Raw genomic sequence first — 21,254 nt, 5'->3', positions numbered from 1 at the left:
ACAGGATTTTAAAATATGACTTTGTGAAAAATTAGAAGTTTCTTTTTGAGGCCAGTGTACTTTCTCATTTTGAATGCAGGCTATACAATAACGTGAACTGCTCAATTTTGGAAAGTAGAGGATGTTAAAACCTAATGAAATGTTAAAATTAAATAAACATTCATGAAAGCTTAAGGTGGTACTACACCCCTTGATAAATTTGCGAATATTTTTGCATTTTTCTCAAAAGATAATAACACACCGGTAACAAAAGTTATGTATGTTATAGGGTTATAATTAGGGTGGGTTAGGATTAGGGTTAGGGTTATAATTAGGGTGGGTTAGGATTAGGGTAAGGGTTATAATTAGGGTGAGTTAGGATTAGGGTTATAATTAGGGTGGGTTAGGATTAGAGTTAGGGTTAGGGTTATAATTAGGGTGGGTTAGGATTAGAGTTAGGGTTATAATTACGGTGGGTTAGGATTAGGGTTATGGTTATAATTAGGGTGAGTTAGGATTAGGATTAGGATTAGGGTTATTATTAGGGCGGGTTAGGATTAGGGTTATGGTTATACTTGTGCGCAGTGTATACCAGAAACTTACTTTTGATGATGTCGACCATTGTAGAAAGATTTCCAGTGTAGCTAAAGTGATGTAAACAAGTAGGTTGATAATTGTTATATCGTATCGAGCTATGTCAACTCCTGCCAATTCACTCGCGTGAAAATTCCACAGTTTTACCACTTCAACAGAAACTCCCAAAATCCAATAAAGTAGTAAAATGTTTAGCAAACGGAGAGCTCGCCAGCATTCGCAATTATGATAAAATATCAAAGAAAATACTGCTCCTAAAGTTGTGAACACTGCGGGAAGATAAAGCTGTGGACGGGTTGGTGACATTTCTTGGAAACTCAGGTCTGTTAAAATACCTTCTGCGATCGACAGTACGCATAAGAATAAAAATACAAGCAGAAAAAGCCATCGGAATGTGTGAGCGGGAAATTTGTGAAGATAAAAGCACGTGGTATTCCGATACACGGTAAAATGTGAGCAAATGATGAGAATCAACGATGATATGAGGATGAATACAATATGGAGTAGTGCAGCAGTGGCATTTATAACGCATGCGTCATCTGATGTCCACGTTGAGTTGTCATTACTGTCATCTTCATGTCCACAAAACCAATTCCCGGATTCCGAACTCATTTTGTTAAGTCCTATAAGTGCATTTATCAAATAAAAAAATATAGGTTATTAATAGTAGATAGTTACCCTTATAAAAGACAGCATTAATTTGTTTTAATTCCAACAATATTACCCTGTTTTTTCAAAGGAAACAGACCTAAATCATAATCCTTTATTTTTAAGTGGCAATGAAAGTCAAATAATTGGTCAATTTATGGAAATAAGGGTCAAAATATGCGTGTTAAGGCGTTAACCTTATGTTGTGACATTTATATCACGCCCAAAGACTTGTACAAAGTATAATTGTCATGTTATGCATTCTAATTTTTAGGGGGAAGAATCATTTTATAATCTTATTCATAACCAATTATCAAAAATAATACAAAACATTAACATTATGAGCTCACGCTTAGCCTATCTCAAGATTTTTAATGCTTAGAATGACGCTAATGTCTAAGAACTGGTGACTACAAAGAAAACATGCTAATTTGCATGTTGTTGGTGCACTTTCCCTCAAATTTCAAAAATATTTAAATTTGACTTTTATCTGTTAAATGGTAGTCATAACTAACTAAAGAATATGGCAAAATGAAAAAATAAATGCTGGCAAAGTTTTCGAGTTACATGTTACATTTGGTATGATTTTACCATGTCCCTATTCCATCTATTCCAGGCGGCGAGTGGCATGATAGAGCCGGCAACTTGTGAAACCGCCCGGCCGTATGGCATTTTCCATATATATACTTGGTTAGTTTTGTGGGGTTCATTATCGAACCCCAACGGTTTTAGCTTGTATTTATATTATTTATTAATATAGGCCTATTTGTTTGTGATATTTCAAGCGTTTTAAAATTTGAAAATAAGCCCATTCAAATACACGGTTGACGATGGAAATTTACTGAATTTAGAGAATGCACGGCGCATACCACCTGATCTATTCGTCACTTCACTTCACTACACATATTTCCCACTCCTGTAAGCACCATATAGTGTGTATAGCCTATGTGTATGTCCACTGACGGTATGTCGAACCACCGCTAGTTTTAAGCTTACCTAACGCTAACGCTAACCCTAAACCTAACCCTAAACCTAACGCTAACCCTAAAAATTCTGACTAGCGGTGGTTCGGACTGACGGTGTTTCGGACTGACGGAAAGACCCCCTATCCTGGGGTACACGCCATATATCGGTGTTGAAACGGGTAAAATTTTGAGCTACACCTTTTCACGTTAAGATTAATTTCTCGGCTAAATTAAACTGGACGGAGAGTTTTTGTGTCATGTGATCACATACACCTATAATGCTTTGGATTTTAATGTAAGCATAAAAGTCGGTCAAATTGTAAAAATTGTAATGTATTCAAAAATAATAAGATTAGGTGTATCACAAGGGTAAATTATTGTTAGTTCAAAAGGCCTGTTATTTATGCACAAATTAAAATTTAAAGTACGCCAATGTAGGTATTTGAATTCCTGTTATGCCCTAGAATAAGTGCACAAAAAATATGCAAATTTTATGTTGATGAACTCATATCTCTGGAATCATACATGTAAAAACTTTTGGGGATATCTCAGATATTCAAGAATAATATAAGGTCAAAATATCTTATATCTACTTCAAATGTTGTTTTTTCGTTTTAAGGAGGCACCTTTTTTCCCATGTTCTGCCGCCCTAATAGCGAACCTTTTTATAGTTAGAGATAGCGATCCTTTTTAAGATAGCAAACTATTTTTGAAATTGGATATAGCAAACCTTATTTGAACCGTGTACGTATATCATCATCATCATCATCATCATCATCATCATCATCATCATCCTCATCATCCTCATCATCATCATCATCCTCATCATCATCATCATCATCTCATCTTCATCATCCTCATCATCATCACCATCAGTCGGCTGCGGAGCAGGCGACTACAAGCTTTCCCAAACTGTTGCGATCTTGGGCAAGCGAAACAATTTTGTTTGGCTGCAGCATCCCTTCAGTATCTCCCAGGAGGTGCTGTACATACTGTAAGTACAGTGTCCGCGGTCGTCCCGGTTTCCTCTTCCCATGTGGTGGAATATAAAGGGCATATTCTTTCACAGGCTCGTAATCTTCAAGACGCAGTATATGGCCGAGAAATTTGAGTTGATGAATCTTGACTCTGGCAACCAGTGGAGTGGTGTTGGTCAGATTGTAGATGGTTTCATTTGGGATCCGATCCACGCGCTTGATGTGTAACATGACTCTGTAGCAAGATGTTGCAAAGGCATTGATCTTGTTTTAAATGTCCTCACACCCGTACAGAAGGATAGTACGTATATAGAGATAGCGATCCTTATTTGAAATTAGAGATAACGAATTTCATTTGAAATTATGATATCAAACTTTAGAAGTAATGAACATGATTTGTAATTAGTATGTCTTAAGGGGATACTACATGCACCCTTCGATAAATTTGTGACTATTTTTGCACTTTTCACAAAAACTAATAACACACTGGTAACAAAAGTTATGTATATTATAGGGGCAAGGAATCCAATTGCTACACTGGAATTTCAGTGACCCAAGACAAGCGGTTCGTCATTTATGATAAGAAATGAGGTACCGCTAGGGTGTACCTCATTTCCTATCATATATACTGAACCGCTTGTCTTGAGTCACTGAATTCAGTGTAGTAATTGCATTCCTTGCCCCAATAATATACATAACTTTTGTTACCAGTGTGTTTGTAGTTTTTGAGAAAAATACAAAAATAGTCACAAATTTACCACAGGGGTGTAGTACCCCTTTTTAGTACCACCTTTTTTGTAATTACTGATACCGAACCTTAGAGATAGGGGACCTTAAGGGTAGACGAGGTATTGTTGGTCGAAGCAACGTAAAAAGCGATTTTCATTATCTAAATCAATATATTATTGAAAAATAACACCTTGATGTTTTTCAAAAGTTCATTTTACAAATCGTATACTTTGCAAACTTGCTTAATTTATTGTTGTTAATGAGTTATGTACGTTTTACAAAAGTGTTGTTGTTTCAGCCCTCTTTACAACGTAACTCAAGAACCGCAGCACCTATAAAAGTATATCTGTGATATTTTAATTCTTCTACACACTCGCTATGAATTGAGCAATGCAGTTTTTGCTAAAGCTCACTACCATTCATAAGATGCTGTGAACTACCAAATCACAACAGTTTAAAATATTTAATAACCTTAAGTATCGATTTCCTGGGTGGGCAATTTGATTTATTTTTGCTCTCAAATTAGGGACAATAATTGACTGGGCGGGCAGCGGTAATTCACTGCATCCAGGCATTTTATTGGATTTTCGGAAATGTAGACCTGTTTTTGCGTAGAATTTGGCTTGGATGTAAAAAAAAAGCGGACTTTACCGTGCCCCTAAATGCATGCCGATATAGCATATTTATGCAGCAACTGTCAAGAAAAATCCGTATTATATTTCACTTTGGACTTTAAAAAATCTTATACTATAATTATCACTCATGTAGCAACACTCTAATTTCACACTATTCATTTACACTCTAATTTCACACTATTCATTTACACTCTAATTTCACATTATTCATTTACACTCTAATTTCACACTATTCATTTACACTCTAATTTCACACTATTCATTTGCACTCTAATTTGACACTATTCATTTTTCTGAATAGAAGCCCTACTCATTTATTTTTTATCCCGCAGCTATTTCCTTTTGATGAGATATACTGTTCATCCTGATTAGGTATATTATTACTTTGAATCGACAATCTTATCAAAATGAATAGTTTCCGTTTTATTTTAACAAGCAACTGAATATATGAATACAAAAGCCACCTAAGTCCATACTTTGGCCAAATTGAGTTAAGCATGGGAAATTGTTGCTATACATAGGCCTGTCATATGCATGAAAGAACAACTCAAATTCATTCTCTGTGTCTATTGGGCATGTGAAAAATAGCATGTATGAAAGAATCACCCAATTCCATGATTTGAGTCTTGTAACACATTGATTGAAATCCAGTATGTATAAAAGTCCACTTGTAACACATTCATTGCTAGAGAATGAATTTTGAAAAAAAAATGGGTTTAATAAAGGAAAGTGTGTGGTTTATATTACATGGCAGAATGCTTATCAACATTATACATACCTGTGTGTGCTTTATTTTGTATTATCTTACTAGTGGTAATCTCATTCTAACATTGTTGTCTTTGTATATGATTCAAAAAACCAAGTCCAAAATTTAAAATGAACCCCACGAAGTCCCTGAAATGCTAATCGTCATACCTAATACAGGTTAATCCACTCATTTGCACGTAAAACTTACCATATTGACCAGGTAAATCTAACTGAAGGAATTAAAATGATACACGGGTTTTTCTCTCAAAATAACTTCGCATGGACTTAGGTGGCTTTTGTATTCATGTATTCAACTATTTAAATTAAAAAGATATCCAACTCATTATTTGACAAGGTTATCCATTTAAATTTGAAAAGGTTCTATTATATCCCCTTGGAGAAGACAAACTATTCAAATTTCATTTTTGGTCATTTTTGATAAGATCCTATCATTTTTGACAATGACTTATTCATTTTTTTTAAATGACATGGCAATCTTATCAAATGATGATTTTCTAGTCATTTTGATGAGACTGTCCGATTCGTTTTGAAGAGAAATATGTTCATTTTGAAGAGAAATCTGTTATATCCCCATCCGAATAGTTTCCCTTGTTAAATTTGACAAGTTCTATTCAAAAATGATTAGATCGTTAAAGGGATCTGGAATGAGCGTTTTGAGTGTTTCGACAGTATTTTTAGTGGGACATGAGAGCACACCAGACATATCAATTGCATTCTGAATACGAAGAATGTCTTTCTGATATCAAATAATTTTCATTTTTGAAATTCACGATATAATACAAATTTTATGACAAATTATTAAAATTTGATATTTTCACATTTTGATATATATCAGTCCTCGAAGTAAATTTTGTAAATCTAATGATATATTCTTAAAGTGTACGTAGCTGGGAGGAAAAGCCGACGATCAATTGAAAATTTTGACCTTTCATATTGAAGATTATGGATTTTTTCCCCAAAAGACCTAATTTGGTGTTTGGGTGAAAAAATCCATATCTTCAATACGAAAGGTCCAAATTTTCAATCGATCGTCGGCTTTTCATCCCAGCTACGTACACTTTAAGTATAAATCATCAGATTATAAAGTTTACTTCGAGTACTGTTAAATATAAAAAATATCAATTTCTAATTATTTGCCATAAAATATGTATTACATTGACAATTTCAAAAAATCAAAATTATTTGATATCAGAAGGACATTCTTCGTATTCAGAATGCAATTCGATATGTCTGATGTGCTCTAATGTCCCACAATAAATACTGTCCAAACGTTCATACCCATCCCTTAAGAGTGTCGGTAGGAAAAAAATTTTAATTATACCTGGATGAGTGGCATTTTCTAAAATGTGTTGAAATTATTTGATAAGAAATTATGAAAATCTATTGATGCCGAACAAATCTATATTTCTAACATAGGCGTAGATCCCGGGGAATGGGGGACCCCCCCCCCCCTCCCAAATATTTTGCCACGGGGGATTGTCCATACAACCATCCCCCCATGTTGACGCTTGTATGTGGGTTTCTGACCAAATTAACCTCATAATTGGCCATTTTAGCCCCCAAATTGCATTTTTTGCGCGCTACGCGCGAATTTATTCCACTTTTGCACCATTATTTCACCAGTTTAGCCTCAAAATGGCCACCTTTTAAACTTATTCTGTCGCTAAAAGGGCTAGGCTGCATTCACTATACTTAAAAAATATTTTCACCCCCCCATGTCAAAAAGAAATCTACGCCACTGATACAAAGTACCCCTATTGCCAAACCAGAATTTGACCAGGTATTTATTAGTAAATTTAAATGTTTACGAATGTTTCCCAGCAATTTCCGGTATCGGAGATGCTACTTGATCTTCAGTCCTTTGCCTGAATTCCTTCCCTTATATAGTCAAAATTTAAGGGGGTACTACACCCCTAGCCAATTTTGTGCCTATTTTTGCATTTTTCTCAAAAATTATAGCCCTTTTGGTGACAAGTATAAGATATGTATATTATAGGGGCAAGGACTACTGTTACTGAAAATTCAGCAACTCAAGGCAAGTAGTTATTGATTTATTGATCAAATATTGGTTTCCCTCATTTTTGACTGTAACTCCACAACTTTTGTCTGTGCTGAAAATGAAATAAAATTTCCAGTGCAGTAGTTGTAGTCCTTGCCCCTATATTATACATATCCTACTTGTCACCAATGCGCTATAATTTTTGAGAAATATGCAAAAATAGGCACAAAATTGGGCAGGGGTGTAGTACCCCCTGAACGTTGACCGACACGGTGTGCTCAGGTGTCAGATATAATAGGCCTACGTCTACGTGTCGCTTTTAAAAATCAGCGAATCATAATAAACTGATCATGCGTGTGATTCAGTTTTCTGCAAAATCGATTAAGTATATAATAATGCATCTTATAAAGGACCGGCAATTGAATGTTCTCAAGTGGGTTTTATTAGCGACCTGACACACATTGTATTCGATCAAGCATTGAAATGCTTTCAACTTTTGTATTGGATCGTTCCGAAGCATGCTCAACTAAGTTTTCAATGTTGAGCAAAACGTATCATGGTATACCAGGGCATCGACACTAACTCATTTGCATATCCAAATGACCCGTCTCCTCCGCAGCCAATTTGGTTCCGCTCCATCGAAATCTAGCTGGTCACGGAGGAGATTACCTCCTTTGTGTATGTCATTTGTGTATGGAGAGCCCTTTTTGGAGTCCGGAATGACTTAGGCTACGCTCTCAGCTAGAGTCCGACGCTGCATTGCACTAGAAATACCTTTTCTCTGAAATCGCTATAGAGCCAACCGGGAACACATATATTCGTTTTGAAAATATAGCATTAAAATTAGTATCACCCTTGTGGCTCCCGTGCAGTGGAAAACCTTAATTCTTTCATTAAAAGGAAATTAAAATTTTAATTTAAAAAAAACACGGATCCACCTGTGCACCTATAAAATTGGCACAGAAATGTGTCTCAAATATGAATTAATTTTAAGAAACATACGGGGTATGATGAACATTGACCTGACGCCATGATAGTAGGATCTACTAGTCATTTTATATACAATGCATATACCGTATTGTCATAATACCAACATTTGTCATCATATATAATGAGTAATATTTAGCAACGTAAATGTGCAGTTCATATGCACAAATGAATACTGATCTTTATGATATTCAGGTTTTTGTACATCACATATAACATGTCACATAGGAGGTCATACGTGTTGACCTTCATCTATTGTATTTGTTCATCTGTGTCATTAAACGCCATTAAAACTCCATCAGTATTAGGGCGTAGTTCAGTGAACTCACCGGATTGCTATTCAAAGTAATTTGATAATACAGATAATATGTATTAATGGGTCGAGGCGATTGCATTGAAAAACCTAATAAATTATTCATAACAGTTACGTAATCAATCGATAGTGCGGACACTTTTTATTTGCAAACCACCAAAATTCGTGATATTTTAGCGTTGGAAAAGAAACCACGTGAATAGAGTGACATCTCAAGTATATCTACTCTCTGCGTATACTATGGCCCGAGTTGGAGCACGGGTATTTTCCACCCAAAACGTTAGAATTTGGCAATTTGGGCAGCCCTGAATTATAGGCCTATTAATATATTTCCCCGACTACAATTCAAATATTTATTTTGCTAAATAACATAGGCCCCAATATTGCACAAAATAATAAATACACATGTAGAATCACACGAAAGGTGTAAAAAGTAATAAACAAAAAATAGCATTTATTCTTTCAACATCTCAGATTAAAAGTTTAGATTGATTGCAGGAAATTATTACTGTCATAATTATACAACCTATTTGTGCAATTCTCAAAGAGTTGAAATGAGCATTGAGCAGTGTATATTGTTTCAAATGTTTTAAGTTTATAGGCCTGAGGAGTATTAAAAAATACACCTCACTCAAGAATCCAACGCAGCGCGCAAAAATTTTGTATTTTACACTATCATGCTATTTTGGCCCATGACCCGGGCCCATGACCGGGGTGAATTTTGATAGAAAAGGGGCTCCTTGCCCTTTTTTTCCTTTTGCCCTTTGGTCAGAGGGGCACCTTTTTCTTTCATTTTTGCCCCAGGTTTTACTTGCAAACAACTCACCTACAATACAAAGCTGCTCCAGAGTATATTTCGCGGACTTGTAACTTGCCCCGGGTAACTAGTCCGACGAGTAGGACCTGTTGTTTTCTTAGTTTACCAACTATACTCTAACACTGATCGCTCAAGAAAGATTAACCACAAAAGTCCACTATCCTCACTGGACTTTCGCGATTCGTCTTTCTTGCGCCATGTGAGATAGTGATCATAGTGTGAAATGTGTATAGTCTGGTAACTTAGAAATAAAAGGTCCTACTCGTCGGACTACGGGTAACTTGCTCCAATGTTGAACCGTAAAATGATTAAATGAATAGGCCTACTTTGTACTGGGACTATGCACATACATGCCTTCTGTCAATCTCATCATCATAGGCTTCGACGATGACACTGCAGATCACACGGGCTCTGGTTAATTCTGCCACGCATCAATGGAACAATCATGCATCAATAAACAATAAACAATCAATGTTCCAGTAGATGAATAGATGAATGAAAGCATGTTCCAGATCAACTCAATTTATCCCTTGCGGTCCGTTTCTGAACAATAAACTCCCGGAAACTGAAAATATAAAAAGCCCCGTGGCAATAGGAAAACAGTAAATCTCCATGAATATCATTGAACTATAACATCGCCAATGTTATGTATAGACAACCAGGGATCTACAGGCTGAGACAACTTTTACTGATTCAACTGAATGAAACACTTTCACACAGGACATCAAACAAGGAGCAAGTGGACTCGTCGTGTCCTGCAGATACTTGTAGTTAGGTAAGTCTAACCATACATATATAGGCCTATAATGATGTAATCTTGTCTTGTCTAAGGTAAAGTGGCAAGTTTTCCGTGTCACGGAAAAACGGACAAATCCACGGAATTTACACCCCCTGATAAATTTTGTGAATATATTTCTCAAAAAATAACTACACACTGGTAACAAAAGTTATGTATATTATAGGGGCAAGGAATCCGATTACTTCACTGAAATTTCAGTGATTCAAGACAAGTGGTTCAAGACTGCGTGTAGTCCAGACGTGGTCTAATTCTACATAAAAAAACGGGCCACGTTATTTCTATAGATCTGCTGCGCATTCAAATTGCATTGTATTGCATTGTATTGCATTGTATTGCATCGTAATTTCATTTATGTCCATGCTAATTATGTTTACACAACATGAACTCACGCGTTTTCAAGCAAATTCGTCGATAATAGGTGATCAAAAGCGATCGGAATGTTAGACGTTCGCTTTTCGTATCTCTTTCCTTGTTGGAAAGGTATAACCAAGGGGGTGACACTAAATTCACGGTTGTTCTATTAGCAACGCAAAATCTATGAAAAATTCAGCTGGTTTACTAGCTAGAAAGTGAGGCCAGTTATCGATCCGTTATAGCTCGTTATGAATAATTCATGTTCGACCCCTTGGATCATGTTAATTGAGTTTGGCAAATAACAACGTTGTTAGTTTTGCGAACTTTGCCTGTTCAATGAGAGTATAGCGCGCCCGCAATACATCTGGGCGCAAAACAGGCGAAAACGATCCAGTTTAATGAAATGGCGGACGGGTATTCCCATCAGGCACCAGTTATATGTTTTTTCAAAGAAATTCTACTAATTTGATATGAAATGACATTTTGCAATAGCAAAGTCAAAATTAGGACTTGCTGTCAATAATATGAAGGAAATATGTGACAGAGGCAAGGTGAGAAATACAAGTAGTATTTAAGTTATAATAACCTTTGATACCCGACCTGACCTTCCATCATGGCGCCTTATTCGTCTTTATGTATTTCTATTATGCTCTCAAGTAAAATAAAATACCAATCTGCTCTGAGCAGACAATGTTACTTGGCTCCCAGCACGAATTATTGATTTTATACGGAAGTAAAGAAATGCACAGTGTATGTGCATGATGTGCAAGCATACTCCAAATATTTACGGTAAATCTGAATAGTGGTCACATGTTAACATATCATGTGTTCGGGAAATCACGTGGCAACATTTTAAGATTTCAGGCTTGTTTACTAGTTAAGTGCCATTTGTACTCTTTATTATTTATCTTTGTTAATTAACATATATTTTAAATGCTGATAAATCGTGGTTGGCTACCCATGATATCTGTTAAATTCAATGTTTTATGAATATAATTCTACCACGCAGAGGGGGTCACGCAGCAGAATTTCACATCACCTGACTTAGCTACATTTCGAAGCTCTGCTCTTCAAATTCATCAGTGTAAATTTCAAAGTTTATACATTTAATATATTTAATATGATACTAATTTTTTGTCATAACCAACTGGTACACGAAATACATGTATACTAGCTTATTACCTATACAGAAAGGTGATTATCAGCCTTCACTCAGCAAATTGACATGCCCGGCATATGCAGCCATTCTCCGTCTGGATAACCTGACTGTCGCCCTCAATACGTCTGGGCGCAAATTTAAATAACAATACGCTATTTACATATCAATGTGGCCTCATGCTAATTAAAGCTGCCCCATCCAGGAGTTCATCTATGGTATAACGTTGAGGAGATATGAACATGTACCGACCATCCGGGACCTACTCTGCTCTACTCTACCAGGGGGGTGGCACTAAATTCACGGTTGTTCTATGAAACCAGGAGGGTGAAAGTGCATAGGAACAATGCCGGAAACTACGTCACGCTATTGTTCGACCTAGCCCATAGCAAAAAGAAAAGGTATCGGTATAGTTGCGGCTACTATACGGGATAGTATCCGGTAGGTATTCTGGAGCTATCCGAAAGTATCTGCTAGCAGATACTAGTTGGATACTAGTATCGGTATAGTGGTACTATTCCGATACTATTCCGATACTAGTATCTGATACTATATAGTATCGGAATAGTACCCGCTTTCAGCTGGCGCCAATCCATGTCACATGACTAATTAGAATAATTGCCATATCGGTTGGAGCCAAATTGCTATACAGGCAAGGAATGAGTTCCTCTGATTCAAAGGATAATATATACTGTTGTACAAGGAGTTGTACAGTGTGTTCTATTTCTGGGCTTCACAATACAGGTATGGTTGTATTGGGTAACAGTTTTTGAACAGAACTTTATATTTTATCTAAATTTAGTATAAGCTTAAGAACATCGTACAATGTAGGCTATATCAAACCACGGAGTATGTTGAATTCTGCACCCAAGACAAAATGGTGCTCAATGCATGCAATAAATGTGAATGTGTATATTATATGTTTTTAGCATGCAATTGAGCATTGTACATTTTCAATTGCTTTTTGCCACAAATTTCAATGCTACATGTATGTACAATATTCAATTGCTACACATTTCACATTTAATGTATGTATAACTATAATCATTTGAAATTTTCCAGTGACCTTGTCCATATACCATGCAAATCTCTGGACATATCTCGATGACCATATTTGGGCAAAACAATTTACATGCGAAACAAATAGTATCAGACACTATCCCGATACTAGTATCAGGTACTATCCCGATACTAGTATCGGGCACTATTCCGATACTATTTATCAGTGTCTCCCAGTAACAGTATCGGATACTATCCCGATACTATATGTCCATATATGGACAAAAAATTTGCATGTGAAACATATCCGGATACTATACCGATACTAATATCCCACTAGGTAGCGGGTACTATTCCGGTATTAGTATCAGAGACTATCCCGATACCTATTATATTTTGATATGGGAGGCTACATATTTTTTAACGCATGCGTGTTCGTCAATACAGCTTTAGTCTCCACCACCTTCGCAACACGGCACGTGGAGTGTCTGGAATCATACTGACGGCGGAGGAGAATACTAGCTGGTCAGACAGTTTAATTTTATGAAGCATATAATACATGAACAATCACCGTCATTTGATCGATTTACTACAGAATATATTGTATATTCAAAATATAATTTTAATATTGTAAACCTGTTAACTTATATATTTATGTACTAAAGTATAAGGACACGTGAATAAAATCATGTCGAAGACAAAATGGCCGCTAATCCGCCTATTGTCTAGACCTAGGATACATATTTCAAAAGAGGGCAGCAGACTAGGATGCTTATCCCTTCCTCTTTATCCCCGATGAAACACGCAAGCTGAATGACAATCTCGCTTGCTGGTTTGGCTAGAAAATGAGGCCAGTTATCGATCGGTTGTGAATAATTCATTTCGATCCCTTGATTATGTTAATTAAGGTTGGCAAGTAACGACGTCGTTAGTTTTGCGAACTCTGCCTGTTTAATGCGAGTAGAGCGCGCCCTCATAAGACCAAGGAGCAATTCGTCGGCGGCGTACTACTATTTCCCATCAGGCACCAGTGTTTAGTTTTTTACAGAAAGTCTTTTACATATAGTTAATTGTCATTTGTATTCTCGAGTATTTATCTTCGTTAATTAACATCTCTTTTAAATGCTGATAAATTGTGGTTAGTGCACATTTATCTGTTAGAATTCAGTATTATTTGAATATAAATTCTAATACGCAGAGGGGGTCACACGGCACTGGAATTTCACATCACCCTACTTAGCTAAATTTCGGAGCTCTGCACTTCAAAATCAGGTAAATTTCAAAGTTTATGCACTTAAAACATTTAATATAATACTCATTTTTATAACGGAATGATATACGAAATATACCAGCTTATACGGTACAGCAGAAAGGTGATATACGCATGCCACCCATCCAACAACATTGCCATACCTGCACACTAGCCATGCTCCCTCTGCATGCCATGAATACCGCACTCTATAAGACCAGGGAGCAAATTTAAATAACAATACGCTATTTGAATAACACTGCGGCTCATGCAAATTATTTATTGACGCTTCCAGATAAATCTTCCTTGACTCTACTCTGTTTGGCTGAGTAACGGTACATGAACACGGTCTTTTGTGCCTATGTAAATTAGTGTAACCCATGGGCATGGGTGATTGTGTCTTCTCAAGTGGGTTTTATCATGTTAATTAGTGACACATATTTGTATTGGTTCGATCAAGCATTGAAATATTTTCATTTTTTGTACTGGATCGTTCAAGCATTCCCAACAAATTTTTCAATGTAAGTGCCTCTGGCCCTAGTAGAAGTAAAAACGGATACTATGGCCAGAGTTCTAGGGCTAGATCGCATCCAGCTTACTTCATATGAGATGATCTTTGGAAAAAACGTTGCGGCAATTCATGATGATTGACAACTACTAAATCGGCGTGTCGTTCGTATCCTCCGCTGTCAATTTCTTATCCACTCACTAGTCCTCACAAAAGCTTTGTCATAGATGAACTCCTGGATGGGGCAGCTTTAATTAGCATGAGGCCGCATTGATATGTAAATAGCGTATTGTTATTTAGATTTGTGCCCAGACGTATTGAGGGCGACAGTCATGTTATCCAGACGGAGAATGGCTGCATATGCCGGGCATGTCAAATTGCTGAGTGAAGGCTGATAATCACCTTTCTGTATAGGTAATAACAAGGGGGTGACACTAAATTCACGGTTGTTCTATTAGCAACGCAAAATCTATGAAAAATTCAGCTGGTTTACTAGCTAGAAAGTGAGGCCAGTTATCGATCCGTTATAGCTCGTTATGAATAATTCATGTTCGACCCTTGGATCATGTTAATTGAGTTTGGCAAATAACAACGTTGTTAGTTTTGCGAACTTTGCCTGTTCAATGAGAGTATAGCGCGCCCCAATACATCTGGGCGCAAAACAGGCGAAAACGATCCAGTTTAATGAAATGGCGGACGGGTATTCCCATCAGGCACCAGTTATATGTTTTTTCAAAGAAAGGCTACTAATTTGATATGAAATGACATTTTGCAATAGCAAAGTCAAAATTAGGACTTGCTGTCAATAATATGAAGGAAATATGTGACAGAGGCAAGGTGAGAAATACAAGTAGTATTTAAGTTATAATAACCTTTGATACCCGACCTGACCTTCCATCATGGCGCCTTATTCGTCTTTATGTATTTCTATTATGCTCTCAAGTAAAATAAAATACCAATCTGCTCTGAGCAGACAATGTTACTTGGCTCCCAGCACGAATTATTGATTTTATACGGAAGTAAAGAAATGCACAGTGTATGTGCATGATGTGCAAGCATACTCCAAATATTTACGGTAAATCTGAATAGTGGTCACATGTTAACATATCATGTGTTCGGGAAATCACGTGGCAACATTTTAAGATTTCAGGCTTGTTTACTAGTTAATTGCCATTTGTACTCTTTATTATTTATCTTTGTTAATTAACATATATTTTAAATGCTGATAAATCGTGGTTGGCTACCCATGATATCGGTTAAATTCAATGTTTTATGAATATAATTCTACCACGCAGAGGGGTCACGCAGCAGAATTTCACATCACCTGACTTAGCTACATTTCGAAGCTCTGCTCTTCAAATTCATATAAATTTCAAAGTTTATACATTTAATATATTTAATATGATACTAATTTTTTGTCATAGCCAACTGGTACACGAAATATACTAGCTTATTACCTATACAGAAAGGTGATTATCAGCCTTCACTCAGCAAATTGACATGCCCGGCATATGCAGCCATTCTCCGTCTGGATAACCTGACTGTCGCCCTCAATACGTCTGGGCGCAAATTTAAATAACAATACGCTATTTACATATCAATGTGGCCTCATGCTAATTAAAGCTGCCCCATCCAGGAGTTCATCTATGGTAATAAGCTAGTATATTTCGTTGGTTATAACAAAAAAATTAGTATCATTAAATATATTAAGTGTATAAACTTTGAAATTTACATGAATTTGAAGAGCAGAGCTTCGAAATCTAGCCAAGTCAGGTGATGTGAAATTCTGCTGTGTGACCCCTCTGCGTGGTAGAATTATATTCATAAAACATTGAATTTAACAGATATCATGGGCAGCCAACCACGATTTATCAGCATTTAAAATATATGTTAATTAACAAAGATAAATAAGAGTACAAATGGCAATTAACTACTGTCTGTTCAATTAGCTTAGATTCTTGAATTTTTGAGATATTTGAAAAAATTCAAAATTGTGGTCAAAGTCATCAAAGAAAAGTGTTAGCACAGCCTTAGACCTAACGTGATTTATACTTTTCAAATTCTAAAGTTTAATTTAAAACCCCATTTCTTTTCAATTTTGGTCTTTTCCCGCGACATTTTTATAATAAGCCGTAGAACGTCGGGTACCATAAACTTTTTTGAATCAATCCATTTAGAGCAATGGGGACGAATGTTATATTGCGCTGAGATAGTATTTATTCGACCATCCGCATCAAAAAGTATTGTCCAGCAAAGTAGCTATATTTGCCAGTATTCCTATTTGTTGAAATCCTACTGTTGAAACGTTATTATTTATGAACTAAGTTTTCTAAAATAGGCCCACCTTATATAAATACATTCCTTGCGTATTTATTTATTTATTTATTTATTTATTTATTTATTTATTTATTTATTTATTTATTTATTTATTTATTTATTTATTTATTTATTTATTTTGCGAATGGGTCTGAGAAGGTGTAGGCCTATAGGCCTATTATAAAACTACACAGGAATGATGGTATTAAACAAAACTCAATTTACATTGTAAACCAGTTGAAATAAGAACGAAATCCATAATTCTAATGTCATTGTTTAGGAAAAAATAATGCTCAGAATAATGTTATGCATAAAACATAATCGCGCCATATAATTTCGTGTAACAAAAACCGGTGGACCATCATCACCTATAGAACCTATCCAATAACCGGAACGGTATAACAATTGAAATGGCAGGACAGATTGGTGGACAGATTGTTTTGCTAAATTGGATGGGGTCTATGCCCTAAGTTGAGAATGGACCGTCCCACTCGATTTGTAAAAAGGTCGCGAACCCTTTTGGTGGACCCAAGTAATTGCCTAAAATGAGGCAAAATTGAAAAGAAATTGGGTTTTAAATTGAACTTGCGAATTTGAAAAGTATAAATCACGTTAGGTCTAAGGCTGTGCTACCACTTTTCTTTGATGAATTTGGCCGCAATTTTTTTTTTTTTTTTATATTTTAAAAATTCAAGAATCTTATCTAATTGTACAGACAGTAGTAAACAAGCCTGAAATCTTAAAATTTTGCCACGTGATTTCCCGAACACATGATATGTCAACATGTGACCACTATTCAGATTTAACGTAAATATTTGGAGTATTGTTGCACGGCTTGCACATACACTAGAGAGATTGCGGAGAGGCGTTCACTGCAAACGCCATACGGGTTACGGATTTCTGCATTTTGCGGTAGAACGTCATAGTCCCGTTCACATCCAAACTAGCCTCCTACACAGCCAGTTTGTGTCGGTCCTAACGCTCGTTGTTCCTAGTATGTTCGTGATAGCCGCATAGAGTTTGAACCAAGACTACGTGTAAACGCAATTGCAATCATGATGGCGCTATGCTGAGACAAATAATCTAAAGGTAATAGGAAGCACCCATTGATTCACCTTGGGTGCATCGAACCAGAGAAGATTATCTTCTTTCATCGAACTACTTTCCTCGGTAATGATATGCAAATACGACTGGCTGTATGCTCTAAGCATTCAGTCCAGATTAGCGATATTTGAGTTTTGCGGGATATTGGAAAATGAGTATAGGCCTATGTTCACACGTGTATGCTATTTGTCTAAATAATCTAAACAGAGTTTGGTGTTGGATGCCTAGGAAGTCTTGGTGTATATTATTCGAATAACAAGAAACAAACTTCATTATCATATAAATAATACCCTGTTTACTTTCTAAAGCAAAATGAAAATAGATAATCTAATATGCCTAGTTACTACCCAGCAAACACAAATATATTACAGAAAACGTTAAATGTCGGGTTAAAGGTTATGTGAGGGTCAATGGCATTAAAAGTTGTAATAACATTCAAAAAACCCTTTGTTCTAAACTTGCTGATAAACGTTCTAGCACAATAGACACTTAAATATGTTTGCCAAATGATATATTTTACTATAGCATTTCGAATTTTGGCTTGAAATGTTGTTGTATTATTTTTTCAGTATAACACGAGTTTTCATGATTTTTATATAAACATACATCGATATGTTATCAAAACGTTTTAACTAAAACCAAAAACACATGCATTATCATGTTTTAAAAACATTTTGGAGTTTGCTGAATAGTATCCATAAGCAAAACACTTTGACAGCTGTTTAATGCACAACGAAAAACCAAGGCGAAAAATAGCGTTGCACGAACTTCTGTTCCCCGTCCCAAACAGACAATTATACCGCATTTATGCCGTAACACGACACAATCTTGCCTAAAACGCCTCTTCGCAAGCTGATTTTTGGACGGCATTTTCCACACACAAATGAATAGGCAATTTACCCGTTCGAATTCGCGTCGAAAAAATGTCGAAATTTTGTTCACTTCTTCATGTCTTTACGAGATCAAATTTTAACCCCCAAAATGGATTTTATTACATGTCGGACTCTACTTGTTTAATTAGGATACTTTGATTCGTTTCATAACATGATAAACATAACATTTTTCTGCATTTTATAATGCGTTTTTTGTCATTTTGGAACGTCATTTTTTGCTACCAACCGCAACGTAATCGCCTTACGGTAATTCCACGATTGACCAATTCACAATAGATTTCACCCTCTAGAGGGCATAATAACCGATTTTCGACTAATGTAGCTTGCCGTTCGCGTTCCCGTGTCACGTTTCACGTAAATTTCGCAATCTCTCTGTGCATTTCTTTACCTCCGTATAAAATCAATAATTCATGCTGGGAGCCAAGTAACATTCTGTCTGCTTAGTGCAGATTAGTATTTTATTTTACTTGAGAGCATAATAGAAATACATAAGACGAATAAGGCGCCATGATGGAAGGTCAGGTCGGGTATCAAAGGTTATTATAACTTCAAATACTACTTGTATTTCACACCTTGCCTCTGTCACATATTTCCTTCATATTATTGACAGCAAGTCCTAATTTTGACTTTGCTATTGCAAAATGTCATTTCATATCAAATTAGTAGACTTTCTTTGAAAAAACATATCACTGGTGCCTGATGGGAATACCCGTCCGCCATTTCATTAAACTGGATCGTTTTCGCCTGGTTTGTGCCCAGATGTATTGGGGGCGCGCTATACTCTCATTGAACAGGCAAAGTTCGCAAAACTAACAACGTTGTTATTTGCCAATATCAATTAACATGATCCAAGGGGTCGAACACACAAAACCCACCCAAGTCCATGGGACGTGATTTTGAGAGAAAAACATGTGTATCATTTTAATTCCTTCAGTTGGATTTACCTGGTCAATATGGTAAGTTTTACGTGCAAATGGGTGGATTAAACTGTATTAGGTATGACGATTAGCATTTCAGGGACTTCGTGGGGCTCATTTTAAATGCTGGTTTTTTGAATCATATACAAAGACAACAATGTTGGAATGAGATTACCACTAGTAAGATAATACAAAATAAAGCATGAAACAGGCATGTATAATATTGATAAGCATTCTGCAATGTAATATAAACCACACACTTTCCTTTATTAAACCTATTTCTTTTCCAAAAGTCACTCTCCAGCAATGAATGTGTTACAAGTGGACTTTTATACATACTGGATTTCAATGAATGTGTTACAAGACTCAAATCATGGAATTATGTGGTTCTTTCATACATGCTATTGTTCACATGCTCAATAGACACAGAGTATGAATTTGAGTTGTTCTTTCACACATATGACAGGCCTATGTACAGCCTGTCTCAAAAAAAATTGTGCAAGTGAAAAGCGCCCTCTCTGGCAATTAGAAAATACCGTTGTGACATAATGCTTACATCAACGTCAAGGGCGTAGTCTTAGCTCTGAAATGCCTTTTGTTCTGTTCAATTTGCTTGTTTTAATCTCGAGATATGTTTAGTTAAAGACGAAAGGGTAAAATCACAATTGTGCCACTTTTACTAGGGAAGAGGGCTTTACATGTAACAGTGATAGCATCAAGTTTATCAAGAGTTCCTTCGTGAAATCAAAAGAATGCATCAATAACACAATACAAAAATTATTTGACTGTTTTTACTGTTTTTACTGTTTTATCATGATGCAGGAATGATGATTCTCTTTTTCCACTTAAAAGAGATTAAAAGATAAATAAATATTTCACATTCTGCTGTACAAATTAAATACATGTGCATGTCAATGATTTTATCATGATTTTATCATGATAAATGCTGTTCTCTTAATGCTGTTATGTTAAAAAGACAAACAAATATTGCGCACTTATACATGTTATAGGTTAATGAACGCGTATTACTTGTTGGGAGAGATATTAGACAAAATAATGCACGCGTGCTGATGTTGATGCGTCTAATACATTACATGCGCCCCGAAAGGAGGAGTGCAATAGACGCATCAACATCAGCTATCATTGATTTACATGTACAACTCTCTTCCCTAGTAAAAGTGGCACAATTGTGATTTTACCCTTTCGTTGTTAATTAAACCAGGGATCGATATAATGGGATAGGCATCGTAGTATTACGTAACACACCGAAAGATGTAGTTTAACTCTAGACAATAGGCGCCATATTGCAGGAGGGTTAGAGTTCATAGAGGAAACGTTAAAGGTTAGTAGATTAGGTCACCCAGGCACATCACTAATGTGTTTCACGAGTTGTAATACCGACAGGTAAAAACATTGATTTTGTAAAATTCTCCCGATTTTTTTTATTACTAAATAAGGTTAGTACTTCAAACCATTCTTTGATGAATCTATGCAATATGACGGTAATTTTGAAACATCTAAGAATCAATCTTAAACATCTTCATGATA

The 21,254-nt window shown here is 36.0% G+C and overlaps 2 protein-coding genes across 3 annotated transcripts in view; one reads left to right on the top strand and one right to left on the bottom strand.

Annotated features, from left to right (window-relative positions):
- The window catches only part of LOC140140540 (ATP-binding cassette sub-family C member 9-like), a 44,595-nt gene extending 35,121 nt beyond the window's left edge, over positions 1-9,474 (bottom strand). Inside the window, exons 1-2 of the mRNA XM_072162298.1 lie at positions 9,421-9,474; positions 583-1,196 (exon numbers count right to left, since the gene is read on the bottom strand). Coding sequence (XP_072018399.1) covers positions 583-1,185 — 603 coding nt within the window. The 5' untranslated portion in view covers positions 1,186-1,196; positions 9,421-9,474. The remainder of the gene's footprint in view (positions 1-582; positions 1,197-9,420) is intronic.
- A 625-nt stretch (positions 9,475-10,099) lies between these two features.
- LOC140141238 (methylthioribose kinase-like) overlaps positions 10,100-21,254 on the top strand; it is a 45,094-nt gene continuing 33,939 nt past the window's right edge. For both annotated transcript variants that reach the window (XM_072163042.1, XM_072163043.1), the window contains exon 1: positions 10,100-10,186. The gene's annotated coding sequence lies outside the window, so the exon portion shown is untranslated. The remainder of the gene's footprint in view (positions 10,187-21,254) is intronic.

The sequence above is a fragment of the Amphiura filiformis genome, chromosome 19 (genome assembly GCF_039555335.1).
Source record: "Amphiura filiformis chromosome 19, Afil_fr2py, whole genome shotgun sequence".
NCBI classification, from domain to species: Eukaryota; Metazoa; Echinodermata; class Ophiuroidea; order Amphilepidida; family Amphiuridae; genus Amphiura; species Amphiura filiformis.
This window is presented reverse-complemented; position numbering and strand designations above follow the sequence as displayed.